Raw genomic sequence first — 14174 nt, forward strand, 5'->3', positions numbered from 1 at the left:
ACGGTTATTGCTACTATTAGGCACGTAGAGGCGGCCTTGAATATAAATCAGGTCGTGCTCTAGTTCGTACTCGCTAAGATTAATATACGTATTTAATTTCTACGGTAGCCGACTATCCCTAGCTTATAGGCCTTTCTTGATTGCTACTACGAGCTCGTCCTGACCGTAGGCGTTCTAGATCTCTTCCTTAATAGACGCCTCGTTCGCGTTAAGTACGGTAAGCGCGAGCTAATATTAGTCGCGAGCGTTCGTATACGTTATTATTACTAACACTCTAAGAGACTCCTATACTTTAGGGGCGAGGTTACGTTCCTTTAAGACCGTTTGTTGTCTGTTCTTAATATTGTCTATTATGTCTATATCCTAAGTACGGCGTGTTAGGGCATTAGGCTTACCGCCTAGCTTACCTAGTCGGTATTCGATCTAGAAATCGAACCCGGACAAGAATTTACTCTATCGTGCTTATCGGCGATTTAGCTACTTAGTAGTTATAAAGTATTATAGACCGCGGTGATTAGACAACACCCTAGTCTTACTACCTATTAGCTCTAGCCGCTATTCCTTAAAAGCTCGAACGATAGCTATAAGCTCCTTGTCGTAGATCTTATAGTTATACTCGGCTAGATCTATCTTCTACGAATAGTATATAACTAGATAAAGCTGTCCGTCTTCTCCGATCTATAAAAGAACGCTACCGGTATATCTATTAGAGGCGTCGTATTCGATAACGTAAGGCTTGCTTAGGTCAAAGTACTATAGCACTAGTTGCTTCGTGAACTCCGCCTTAAGCCTATTAAAAGCTTACTAGCACTCTAGTGTCTAGCTCTAAGTATATTTCGTAGGTCGCTTTAACTTGTCCTTACTACCGACCCCCTTCGTAAGAGCAGTTATAGGTAGTACGATGTTCGAGAAGCCTTCTACGAACTTTCGATAGAAGTTTACGAGGCCGAGGAAGGAAAGGACGTCCTTTACGCTTCTAGGTAACTCCTACTCGAGGATCGTCTTAATCTTCTTTAGGTCTATCTTAATACCTTCGGTAGTAATAATTAGACTAAGGTACTTGACTTCCTTCTAGAAAAACTTGCTCTTCGCGATGTCTAATAGTAGTTTAGTATCGATGAAGTAGTCTAGTACCTTAAGTATATATTCTATATACTCCTCTCTTATACTACTAAAGACGATCGTATTATCAAGGTATACGGTAACGAAGTCGTTAAGGTAAGGCCTTAGGGCTTTATTAATATAGGTATAGAAGACGCTAGGAGCGTTATCTAATCCGAAGGGCACTACTAGGTACTTAAAGGTCCTATACCGTAAGGTGAATATAGTCTTCTATTCGTCGCCTACTCGGATACGTAGTTTATTAAAGGTAGTAACAATATCGAGTATAGTGAAGTATTAGTACCCCCTTATTCGCTATAGTGTCTCTCGAACCTACGGGATAGGGTATCGGTTCTTAATCGTAATAGCGTTAACTACTCTATAGTCTACGTAGACGCGTAGTCTACTACCTAGCTTTCTAATAATAATGACTAGCGATATAATACGTAAGGTACTTTCTCTAATTTTGCCTTTCGTCTTCAAGTCGTCGATATACTTCTTTACGACTTCGAGCTCCTATAGGCTTATTAGATATAGTCGAGCGAAAGGCAGCTTAGCACCTAGGTCAAAGTCGATAGCGAGGTCGTCTCCTTTACGGTAAGGAGGTAAGGTATCGTCTCCTATACGTAGAACGAAGGCCTTACGTCGCGACTTAAATTCACGCGGAAGCGATATATCTAGGTCTACTTCGTCTTTACCTTTTATATATTGTTAGAAGTCGGACGCTGCTATAGCGCTGAGCTATACACTAACTTCTTCTATAGCCTCCTCCTTAGTTATAGGTAGCGCGTTGTTATTCTACTCCTAAATTAGGTAGCCTTCTTATAGTTATTAGCCCTCTTTAAGCTAATCTTCTAGACATTCTACGGTCTCCGTAGTACTTATAGACGAGATGTTAATGCCTATAATTACCGCTACGTCTATCCGATCGGCACGCTATTACTACCGAGCTTATACTTGTTTTTCTAGTTAATAGCGTACCGTCGTTAGTATTCTTTCGTAATAGTCTCCGTAGTAAGACGTAAACGTAACGGTGTTCGTCTAGTTCCCGAAGTCTAGTAGGTGTTTCTATACCTACGATATACTAAGAATAAAGTTATACTTAATACCGGTAACAAAGTAGTTCAATTCTTCGACGTGACCGTTTAGGTCTAGAGTCGCTTTTACGTACTCCGTAGCTTCGTTCTTCTTAGACGGGTCTACTATACCGATTCTAAATAGAGTAGGTAGCTTTGTCCGATTACAATCCTTTATAAACTTCGTGCTATAAAAGATCGACTACACGCCTAGATCTACTAGGCATCTAGTAGGCTTGCCTTTAACGGTACCGTATATAATAAGACAATTACTACGTAGCGAGATATCGACTTTAATTGCTCCGACCTTTATAGTCTCGATATCTATAACCTTAGGCATATCTACCTCCGAAGTCTACCGCTATAGTAGGTTAACCTTTTTGTTTCGTTACTAGGGTATTAGCGTAGGTTCTAATATCCTTAGCGGGCCTTTGCCTAACGGATATATACTCGGTTCTTCTAACGTAAGGTACTCGTAGATATTCTTAGGAGGATCCTTACTAGGCGTAATATTAGCTATAGTAATAATAGCTATACTCTAAACTATACGCCTTAGTCTAGAGTTACCCCGTTTCCCTATTATTAGAGTTCGAAGTCGATAAGGTTCTAGTCGACCGTAGTAGCTACGTTACCTCTAGTATTACCCTTATAGAACTAGAACTATTCGTAAGATCGGTACTACTAGTTATAGTCCGGGCTATTATATACGTAGTAGAACGTCTTATCCTTCTAGTACGCCGCTTTATCCTTCGTAAGCTTGCGATATGTCAAGCTAGTACGCTTAGCGGCTACTATATCGTACTATTAGTACACCTTCTCGTCTATACGCTCGCTACACGGCTTACCTATAGGTCCTCGACCGCCGCCGCCGCCGCCTCTAGTACTACCGGAGGAACCTAGTCGCGCGTTACCTTAGCTACCGGTCTGCCCTCCTCTACTTAGCTTCTTACCGGGTAGTTACTACTACTAGCGCGGTATGTCGTCGAGGTCGATCTCGATATTACGGAGAGCATCTTCTATCTCGGTTAGGCTCCTAAACCGTATACCCGCGATCTTCGCGCGTAGACGTAGAAGAATCTTCTCCTTAAGGTTCTCTATTAGTTCTTCGCGCCCGTCCTTAGTAGTATGCTTCCTAAGGTAGTGCGTATACTCGGAAAACTTCGTATAGAAGAGGTTAAACTTCTTACCCTACTTCTATTTAAGTTCGTAAAAGGCCTTATAGTAACGACGCTTCTCGAAGTGGTTACTATACGATAAGTCGAGGATCTCGAGAGCCTCATTTCAATGCTTAATAGTAGGCTTATAAGGTCGAATACGGCCGAGAGCGTTCGTGCCTACTAGGCCGTAGAACATAATATATAATTCGGTATCCGATCGATTAGGTTCTATAAGTAGGTACTCGCTAACCTTCTTACGCTACTTAATATAGCTAACCTTGTCTTCCTTTAGGTCGGCGTAGAAGACAGGTAGGACCTTAATAGGGTTCTTCTAAGATATATTAATAGACTTTATAGACTACGTACCTAGAGTTAGGGTAGGGGTAAAAGGACGCGCGTATAGATTAGGCGTATTATTAGCGTCGCCTAACCTACCGAGACCCCCTAACATAAACTAGCGTAGAGTCGATATGCGTATATTGCGGATACTATCGTCGTAAGCGGTCTCGAAGTTATTAATACCTATAAATTCGACTTCTTACCTACGCCCGCCTAGCGCGCTAGCCGTACGTTATAGTAGCGTAGTTCCGAGCCCTCGTAGTAGGACTTTCTCTATATACGTATTGACGCGAACACCTAGAGTGTTTCCTACGTCCTTCTTTTATAAATCTAGAAGGGCGCGTAGCTTAGAGGGCTAGCGAGCTAGTGTCGTTAGTCTCTCCGGCTATTACTATTGCTTCTAAAGTGCTTCGAGCTCCTTAATACGCTACTTTAGACTCTCGACTAACCTACGCTAAGTGTTATTATCCTCTTATAGGCTCTCGATTTCTGCTATAGCATCTTCTATATCGCCGTCCTTAGTCTATACCTTAGCTTCTAGTTCTTAAATTCGCCTATCCTTTTCCTCGTTCTGAACGGTCAGACCTTTAATAATGCCCGCCGCTTCTTCCGAGTCCTCCTTTTCTTACTAAAGGGCTGCCTCGAGGTTGACTTTCTTACCCGTTAGGTTAATAACTCGGTCGCGAGAGTTCTTAAGTAAGGCCTTACTATAAGTATATATCTATATCCTAAAGTCGAGGACATTAAGCTAAGCTTTAGGTCTCTTTTTGACTAACGCCGCTAACTCTTCGTAGGTATATAGCTTGAATGCTTATAGATCGTATCGGAACTAAGCGCCTTTACTATCTTCTATAGGATCTAGGGGTATAGTATACGATAGGTCGAGCGGCGCGTAGTAGCCTCCCTACCTATCTGCTCTCGACGATGTCCCTATTCTCTATCTTATTAGTAAATACGCTTACGCCGGTCGTACTTAGTCTTAAGAGTCGTATACGTAATTTCCGTCTTCTACTATTAACCCGCCGTCGCTTATCGTATCTAGTAGGTCTAATCTTAGCTATCGACTATAGTCTAACTTCTATTATTCTATTAGGTCTACTACGGTTACGGTTCGTAATTATCGGTAGCTATAGTCGCGGCTATCTCGAATCCTCGACGGTTCGGCGGATATTAATATTAATCCTACGTATCTCGACGAACTCCTACGAAAGTGTCTACGACTAACTATGTCGTATCCTCCTCTTCTATATACTTCCTACGTATATAGGACACCCGATTATACTACTATAATCCGCCTCGAACTCGGGGTCTTGTTCGCTAACTCCTACTAAAGTGTCGTAAACCGGTCGGTAATATCGCTAATAATACGCGTACTTACTATAGAGGGATTTAGAGTAGTAGAACTTAATGTTACGGGTCTAGGCTACTCTCGGTAGGTGAAAGGGTGTCGTAGCTAAGTAATCGAATAAGTTCTACGGAGAAGAGAAGTTCTAGCTAAGGCGCGTATCGAAGATAAGCGCGACGTTCGCCGAGCCGAGGCGTTACGTTATATTCACGAAGTTACGTAACCCGTAGGCCGTAGGCCGTAGGGCTGCACCGTAATAGGTTCTTAGTAGGGGAGAAAGGTTAAAGAAGAGAAGCTAACTTACTAGAGTAAGTTTAGCGAGACCTAAGAGTTATAAAGAATGCTTAGAGGAAAAGAAGCGAGTTAAAGACTTTAGCTAAAGTACTTAGGTCTTAAAGGCGATCTTATTAGATTAAGTTAAGAAGAGTAGGCGAGGAGTAAGATTAGGTACATTCCCTACTACTCGAGAAGGACACTTAGGAAGATCGTTAGCCTCTATAATAAGAAAGTCCTTAGGAAGCTATCCCTACCCTAGCTAAACCCGCTAAGGTCCCGTAGGAGATACCGGTTAGGGAGATTAAAGTGTTCAGCTCGACGCTCTATCTCTAGGCCGACGAAAAAGAGTTAGCCCTACCTTAGGAGACATTGCTTAGATTAAGCGTAGCGGACAAAGTTATAGCCGAACCTAAAGCGGCTAATAGCCTTTTAGATATAGATATGCCGGACTTAGTAGGCCCGGAGGTTAGACAAGCTAACCTATCGTAGTAGCTACTTTAAGAAGCCGAGGTAGTAGCTAAGACCGCTCGCCTAAAGGGACTAAGGTAGCGGATAACGAAGAAGAAACTATAGGAGTAAGCCTAGTTACCGAAGCGGCGCTAAGGGAGTTAGGTCGTAAGAATTATTAATTAGGGTTGTTAGTCTATAGTACTCTTAAGTTAGGCTACTCGGCTACCTATCGCTCGTATAAAATAAGAACGTAGTACTAAATTATAAAGTAGCCTCGGGCTTATTATTATCTAGGCTCTTAGAGCCTTACTTCTAACCTAGGAACCGGAAATTGCTAGGTACTACCTCTAGATCCTCTCTATTATTATCCTCTCTATTATTATCCTCTATTATCGGTATAGGCGAACGAGCTAAGGAGCTAGATAGAACTATAGCCCCTCTCGGCCTCTCGGTAATCGCGCCGAATTATAAAGTACGTCTAGTCGCGATTAACCGCCTAAACCGCTTAGCTACTAGAAGAACGGGAGGACTAGCTATACGACCGTAGACCGTAGGCGAGGTTACGACCGCCTCGCCCTTACCCTTAGAGTCTTCTAGGAGAGGCGTCTATACCGGAATCTCGCGGAGCTACCTAACGTAGTCGGAGGTATCGCTTAGACCCTCCTACGGCTCGTTACGGTCTAGGGTATAGCGCGGCGATATCTACCGAGGGCTACGCCGAGTCCTAGGAGCCGACTTCTTCTTAGCTAAGGCCGCGGGCTTCTTACTAGCTAAAGATATAGGCTTCTTACTAGGAGGCTTCCTAGGTACCTTAGGTATACTAGCGGACTTACTAGGCTTATTTAGTAATACGAACAAGCCGTCGTCCTCCTTATCTAAGGTGTTCTCCTCCTAGCTAGGTCTATTTATATTAGTCTCGGCGTTCTCGTAAATAAAGGCGCGGACGTAAGCTAAGTTAGCCTTTAACGCGGCCTTTAGGCGGCTAGCGGCGTCGCGGGTAGTACAAGGCTTATGACTGACCTAGAAGACTAGACTATATATAGCTAGGGTCGGGGCGTTAATCTAAGCTAGATTACGATACTTAAACTTAGTATTCTAGAACTAACTAGACTCCGTCCGTAACCTAAGTAATATCGTAGGCCTAGGGAAGATTAGAGAAGTTAGCTACCTTACTAGGGGTGACTAGACGCTTAGAGTCCTTTAACCGGGAAGACCGCTTAGTATAGCTAAACTTAGTATAAGACCGGCTACGGTCGTAGGTAGAGTACTTACTAGTCTAGAAACAATTAGTATAGCCGCCGCGCTCGATAAAGGTGAAGTCGCCTATAGTATTAGGCTTAGGATCCTCCTAGTCGTATTTCTCTAGCTTACTACTCGGTAGGCTAAGTTACTAGTACTTAGTAAAGGTTCCTAGCGGACGCTCGGTATCGCCCTTAGAACGGTAGCTTTATACGTATCGCGTAGATCTAGAGCGGCCGCTATAGTAGCTAAAGACGATTACCGCTAGCCTAGTTTATACGGTATACGGTCTAAAAGCGATAGGCTACCTTAGAATCCTACCCTTAGGGACCTCTTCGAAAACGTCGAAGTCGGAGTCTAACGCGGCTACTAGCTTTAGAACGCCGCTAAACTAGAAGCGGCTATAGCGCGAAGGGAGTATATAAATTATCTTAAAGAATCTAGCTCCTCCGTCGATCCTTAGATACTAGCGCGCGATACGGGCTAACTGTAGCGCGATCTAATCGTCTAGCTTAATAACGTCGCGAGAGAACTAGACTTTAAACTAGAAGGCGTAGAGCCGAGTCTACTAACCGGCTAACTATCCGGTAGGTATATCCGGAAGGCGCGTCTTAGTACAAACGGGGAGCCGCGGGAAGTTATTAGATACGGCCGAAGTGTAGGTAACGGTAAGGGCGTCTATCTAAGCTATTAACTCCTCGCCTTAAGGAGAGCGCGGGACAGGAGCTATAGTAAGCTATAAGGAAGAAAGGAGTCTAAAACACGTTAGTATTACTACGTTAACGCCGACACCGCGGCGCGGCTTATATACCTTAATCTAATTAAGAATAAGTTAGCTAAGGCTAAAGAAGGTTAAGGAAGAAGCTACCGAAGGGCGAAGAGGTTATTAAAGACTTAGTAAGCTTAAAGGTTGATGTTCGTAGTCAGATTGATTTAGAATAAGAGCGTGCTTTTATGCTTACGTTCTATACGAGCCACCTAATACTACGAGCTTCTAACGATATAGGAAGGCGCGTACACGCGTAAGAAGCTCGCGGCGAGGTTATCTAACGGAGTTAGTAAGCTCGTAGTAAGCTTAGGTAGTAGAGTTAAGCCGCGTAAGGCAGTTATATATACGGAGTAAAGTGAGCTAAAGGGTCGTAGGCTAGGAAGCTACGACGAAGGAAGCTAAAGCTTTAGGATCTCTTTTGTTATCGATTTAAGTATATAGACGATTAGGCTGGCCGCCTTAGGCTGACATAGGTGTGTCAGGGTCTAGTAGGGGAGGATGTGACGTTCTTATCCGAACACACCGCCGGCTTGGCGCTCAGCTTTATGCTTAGATTACTCTTAGGTAGCTTTCCTGTATCTCAGATTCACACTCGCCAAGGTTCTCACAAGCAGAAGTGTATCATTGCGCACCAACAGGCTTGTGCTCCGATGTTCTACAGCATGATCCCCGCGCGTCTTCTGCACCCCTTTCGTGCTATGTGATGCATGATTGCATGCCTCTATACAACAGCAACAGTGGTACATATGTAGGCCGCCGCCGTCCCAGGACCGTAGGAGCACGGCGTGAACGGGCACACTGGGCACCGGGGGCGGAAGCACACCCGGCTATCCCTGTTGCAGTAGGCGTTGGGCTAAGGAGACACGGAGGCACGACGAGGACTACGCTGGAATACAGCTACCGTATACACTCGCTGCTCTCTGCCGCACTGCAGCCAGCCCGCCGCACCCAGGGCCGTGGTAACGCAGCGTACAGGCGCAGTACGCTCTGCCCTGCCCTGCCCGCGCCCGCGCCCGCGCCCGCCGCTGCTCGACCATGCCCAGCGCGCAGATGCATCCTCTGCACACCGGATGGACCGAAAAGCCCTTGCCTCAGCCGCCTTCGCCAACGCTGACCAACCCGGACCATATCCTCCCCAGCAGCGGCTTTCCGCTGGTCTCGTCGCCGCCCCGCCTGACGCGACGTCCTCCGAGCCCGAGCTACCTGCGCGACACAGACGGTGACCCGGCGACCGCGAAGGCGCCCGCCATGGCCAAGGGCAAGAAGGAGAAGCTGGGCCTGATGTCGCGAAAAATGATGCTTCTTCGGAGCTGCACAGCCAGCGGGGGCCATGTCAATGGCAATGGCAATGGCAATGGCACACCGCGCTCGCAGCGCTCACTCGACTTCGACTTCATCCCCTCGTCGCCCGTGCTGCAAGATGTGGGCAACCTGGCGCCGGAACAGCCCGAATATCTCCAGCCTCCAGAGCTCGATCGCAGGAGCTCCAGTCCAGGGAGCTCTTCCAGCGGTGTGTCAGGTCTGACCGGCTTCCTGGCCAGATATGCCAAACCAGATGGCACAAGTGATGATGAGGTGCTGTATGAGGGCGAAGGAAGCCCAGCCGTAGTGCGGTGTGATAGCAGTGTCGACCACGACACGGACCGGGACACCGAGCGCAGGAGGCAACAGCTGGAGGAGTACAATTCTGCCATACTCAGTAAACGAGCCGAACAAATCTTGGCTAATGCGAAAAAGCGTCTCAATGTTATGGAGGGTAATCTGCGTGGAGCTCGAGATTTGGTTGCTCCCTTGACGGCGGCCAATCTCAAGCGCGCAACATCTCTGGGATCGGCGCACTACGTACCTGTGTATGGTCAACGATATGCCTCTAATGGCCATGAAGACGGTGGACAGGCTCTTCCGTCGCCCCGACGCCTCCATCTACAGACAAGTTCCCCAATGATCGGCCGTGACTACCAAAGTCATACTCGGGGTTTCAGTGAGACAGAGTTGCCAGAGAGACCTTATACTTCACTTGACGGTCCCCAATACATAGGCCCACGTGTCGTTCGCATGCCTCCACACGGTCAAACTGCGACGCCCTTGCGTGGCAGTCGAAGCTATGATTCGCTCGGTGGCAGCAGCGGGATAGGTTTTGGTACTGGACGGGATCGTCCCTTGCATCATGCCATAGAGTCGCCCGACTCCAATCATTTAGAGCCCTTACCAGAGGCCGACGAGGGTAGAAGGTCTAATCGCAACAGCAGGAATGATGCCGAAGCGACTGCGAACAATGGCCTCGGTTTATACCGCCCTTCGTCGAGAACGTCCGACCTGCGTGAGCAGATGAGCTCTCTGAAGGGCAAGATCTCAACACTCAAAGAACGCGCACGCGAAGACAGTCTACGCCGACAGACCCAGGCGCATTTGCGCGATTCTTCTCCCCTGAACAATGCCAGCGCCGCGGCGCCCGAGTTTTTCTACTCTCCTTCCAATAGCTACGGCAGCCCTACACTCGACGACAACGCAGGTCTTGGGTGGACCTCGAATAGCAATAGCCCAGCGTCGCCGCAAGGGCCGCACATGTGGGAGGACGGCATGCCTGTTGCTGGGAGTCGCAACGCTTTTGCGGAACACGCCACCTCACAGCAGCAGCACGGAACTCAGCAAGCGCGCGTAGTAAAGATCGTGGCCGCCAAGACCCCAGATAGCAAGTTCCAAGTGAAGGTGGCAAAGGCCAGTCAGTCACAGCCACAGAGTGTCCACAGGAGGACGCCCAGTGGTACGGCGATCGTCGACTCAGCTAAGAATCGGTACTCGCACCACCAGCAGAAGAACAGTGAGGATTTGCCAGCAAGTCACGAGAGTGAAGATGAAGACTACCTAGGGATACCTTCCCCAGACTCAATTATTGAGCAGTACGACTCATTTCGGAATGAGTCCATGGCTGATACAGACATCGACGATGACGATGCGCCTTCCGAAGACGAAGGAAGCGTATATGAGGATGCGCAGTATGAGCAGAAGCCGGTGGTCGCGCACGAAGATCGAGAAGACGCTTTCGACTACGAGCACTTTTTCCTGCATAGTGCGTTGGGCACGTACAGCAATGGCAGGCGAGGCTCCGCATCCAGTGAAGCTTCAATGTCCTCTGTCGAGACAGCTAGAGGCCTCACGCTTGTAAGCGGAGACAGTGAAGATCTATTCCACCACGAATCGGCATTGTATCCCCCTCCAACCCCGAAGACTCCCGAAAGGCTCAAAGAGATAGAGCGCAACTTACACAGGCGCACTGTGTCCGACGAAAGTGTCAGCACGCTTGCTACATATGCTACTGCAGATGAGGATCCCGCCGACGAAGACCCGGTGTCGCCGATAGACGAGCGTCACCACCAGCTGGGCAGTCTCGATCACCGGCCAATCTCCCCGATGGAGAGTGATACTAGCTCTCGATCTCGAAGCTCTGCACGGACATCAATCCCGGCCAAGGGTCATTCCTCTGCTCGGCCTTCCTCTCGACCAGGCACTGCTGTTAGACGGGCAATTCGTAGTGACAGTGGTTCCGAACGGGCAGACTCTGGAGTGGGCATCTTGCATCACCCAGCTGGTAGTCTTGACGGCCAACGGCCTCTTCCGAGATCAGCCACACCAAAGCTCAGTAATTCGCGGCCCCCTATCAGCGCCATTAGCTCGCCATCGTCACCTCACGGGGCTGCTCGCCAGGACCCTGTCTCGGTAGCTGTCAACGCTCTTCTCGATGCCGAGGGCAACCCCTTGGGACTAAGGAACAAAGCAGTAGTCTTTGGCGTGGTTGAGAGCTTACGCAGAACGATCCACATGCTTCAGCAGGAGGACGAGGCTGGCCATGAGAATCGCATTCTTAGGAGAAGACTGGACGAGGCTAAGGCTGCCCTTGATGGACGGGGTTCTCGTTGAGCCCACCTGGCTTTCTCCCAGATCTCTCTTTCTGGAAGAGGGATAACAAAGTTTGCCTTACTGGTAGCGTTGCAGCGTGGACTGGACTGGACTGGACTGGACTGGAGTTTTGGAGGCTTGGAGATTGGCACTATATCTATACCCCGTGCTGCCGCACAGCCACGAGTTTTTCACGTTGTGATATCCTATCTTTTAGCCGGAGTGAGATATGATAGGTCGGTGTACATATAGCTTACATACGAATACGTATTTCTACCATAAACCATAACAACTTCAACAACACCGACACCACTGTTCCAGATCAGAATGCTGCTAATTCATTACACATTGTATAGCATGGTGAAGCGTGCGCCTGTTGCTACCGAGTGCGCGGAAAGGCTCGTGCAAGCAAGGATCATAAGCCATGGAACATTGGGCGATCGGCATGCCGTCATGCCACCTCCTAGCATGCTAGTCCAGCACGCGCAGTCTCGATGTCGATGTCACCGAGTGAAGAGCGCAGCGCGTTGCAGTAGCACAAGTGCTGCGATAGCGTAGACAACAGACGCTACATGTACCTGTACGTGCCATTGTACTGACGCCGACGATGCAGGTTTGCGCTGTCCAGTAGCAGACTGTGAGACGTAAGGCATTGCTTCATGTACCTCAGTCATCAGCCTTGATCATTACATGTCCTTCAGCGTGTTATCACTTTTCTACCCGTGAGCACGACGAGTGCCCCACGCGACCGCGACACCACCAACACCCACTCGAAACACTCGTCCGCATCGGCCATCTGCACCAGCGACATCCTTGCACGCACAACACGCACAACACGCACAACACGCCCAACACCCACTCACGCGAAAGCAGGCAGGCGGGAGACGAATCGGAAGATGGAGAAGCTCATCTTGCGCGGTAGGTGAAGTGCGCCTGCAGATGACGGCGCTCGACTCACGCTGACTGCTCGAGCAAGGTGTCATGTGGGGCGCCGACAAGATCCCGGACTCGGTCTTCGACAAGATCCCCGGCGGCTACTACAAGGCCAAGGAGGAGCAGTACAAGAAGGAGAAGGCTGAGGAGAAGGCCGAGAGCAGGACCCACCGCGCCGACATGCCCAAGCGCCGCAGCCACCGCCGCTACAGCGAGGACGAGTCCGACGACCGCAAACACCGTGCTGGCGAGCGCGACGACGGATACGCCTCGGACGGCCGCACTCGTCGCTCAAATGCGCAGAGCCATGACGGCGCCGCCGACAGCTACGACACCGTCAACGACCGACCGCGGCGAAGAAGGAGCAGAGCAGACCCAAACAGAGGCGCCGAACGTTCCAAGCGCGAGAGCCGCAATGCCGAGGAGACTCTCAGCGGAGGATGGTCGTATCATGATGGCCCTGTAGAGCCGCCGCCCATGTCACCACAGCAAGCTGCTACAGGTGCCGCATATGGTTCCCCGCCTGCCACTCACACACTCCCGAACACTATGGCAGCGCATGTAGAGACGGCGAGTCGGTCGACTTCAACCCTACGTGGCGGATACGTGCCGTATGCAAACATCTACGGAGGTCCAGCACAACCCCAGCAGCATTCAGGATATGCGCCACCGCCTTCCGACACTGGATCGGTGCAGCCCAATCACATGAACCAAGTTGCGCCTCCAGTACAGCCGCAGCCGCAGCACGGCTATCACCAAAATCCCTTTGCTCAGGAAGCTCCTCTCGGAAGTCAGCCAGCCTTCATGCCCGATCCCTACTACAACCCTCGCCGGTATGATGATAAATACGACGGACGTAGTCAGGGTACCGATGAGCGCCGTTTCTCCAGGTCCCCGCCTCGTCGCCATCGCTCCAGGAGAGACGACTACTCACCTTGCAACGACAGCCACGACGCACGAGACACCCGCCGACGAGCGCGTAGTGAGCGCCGCCACGGCGACCATCCGCCATCACAAACTCGAAGAGGTAAGTCGCGCATCCGGGATTCCATCGATACGTCCCAGCGCGGTCTGGGTTATGGCGCGGTGGGTGCACTCGCTGGTGGTCTCGTGGGCAATGAGCTCGGGAAAGGACCGCTCACATCTGCTATTGGAGCTGTCGTGGGTGCTGTTGGTGCTAACGCATTTCAAGCTAGGGAGAGGTACGTGAGCCGCAAGTAGCTCCAGCCGATGCAAAGGCGACAGCCACCGAGGTAAGCTTCAACACAACCTCCAGGCGGCTGGTTCGGCTTGGCAGTCGGACAATGGGTCATTATGGCAATATGCTGACTGTCTGCAGAAAGAAAAAAGATGCTGGTGACCTCAGGGCAATCGAATCACGGTGTGGTGGCTACACTTCCGATTAGCAGGTATTTACCGATGGTAACCATTTTATGGCTTGGGCTGATGCTGTTGCCACTTGCCCAGTTGAGCGACCGATGGTCCTCGCTCCCATGCCTTTTTCCCAAAGCGCACGACGACCTTACGAATGACGACAACAATGATACCCACTTCATATTGAGTAGAGCGAAATGCAGCGAGGTGTTTTACGA

The 14174-nt window shown here is 49.3% G+C and overlaps 2 protein-coding genes across 2 annotated transcripts; both read left to right on the top strand.

The window, feature by feature from the left end:
- Nucleotides 1-8787: 8787 nt before the first annotated feature.
- Nucleotides 8788-11670, top strand: CLAFUR5_01080 (uncharacterized protein; the record flags this gene model as incomplete). Its single annotated transcript, XM_047900228.1, has 1 exon — nt 8788-11670. The coding sequence occupies one exon, from the start codon at nt 8788-8790 to the stop codon at nt 11668-11670; it is 2883 nt and encodes a 960-aa protein (XP_047756111.1).
- Nucleotides 11671-12545: 875 nt separating this feature from the next.
- On the top strand, nt 12546-13988 carry CLAFUR5_01081 (uncharacterized protein; the record flags this gene model as incomplete). The annotated part of the gene is made up of 3 exons (XM_047900229.1): nt 12546-12567; nt 12626-13784; nt 13922-13988. 3 exons carry the CDS (start codon nt 12546-12548, stop codon nt 13986-13988), a joined length of 1248 nt encoding a protein of 415 aa, XP_047756110.1.
- Between the last annotated feature and the right edge of the window lie 186 nt (nt 13989-14174).

The sequence above is a fragment of the Fulvia fulva genome, chromosome 1 (assembly GCF_020509005.1).
Source record: "Fulvia fulva chromosome 1, complete sequence".
Taxonomy (NCBI): Eukaryota; Fungi; Ascomycota; class Dothideomycetes; order Mycosphaerellales; family Mycosphaerellaceae; genus Fulvia; species Fulvia fulva.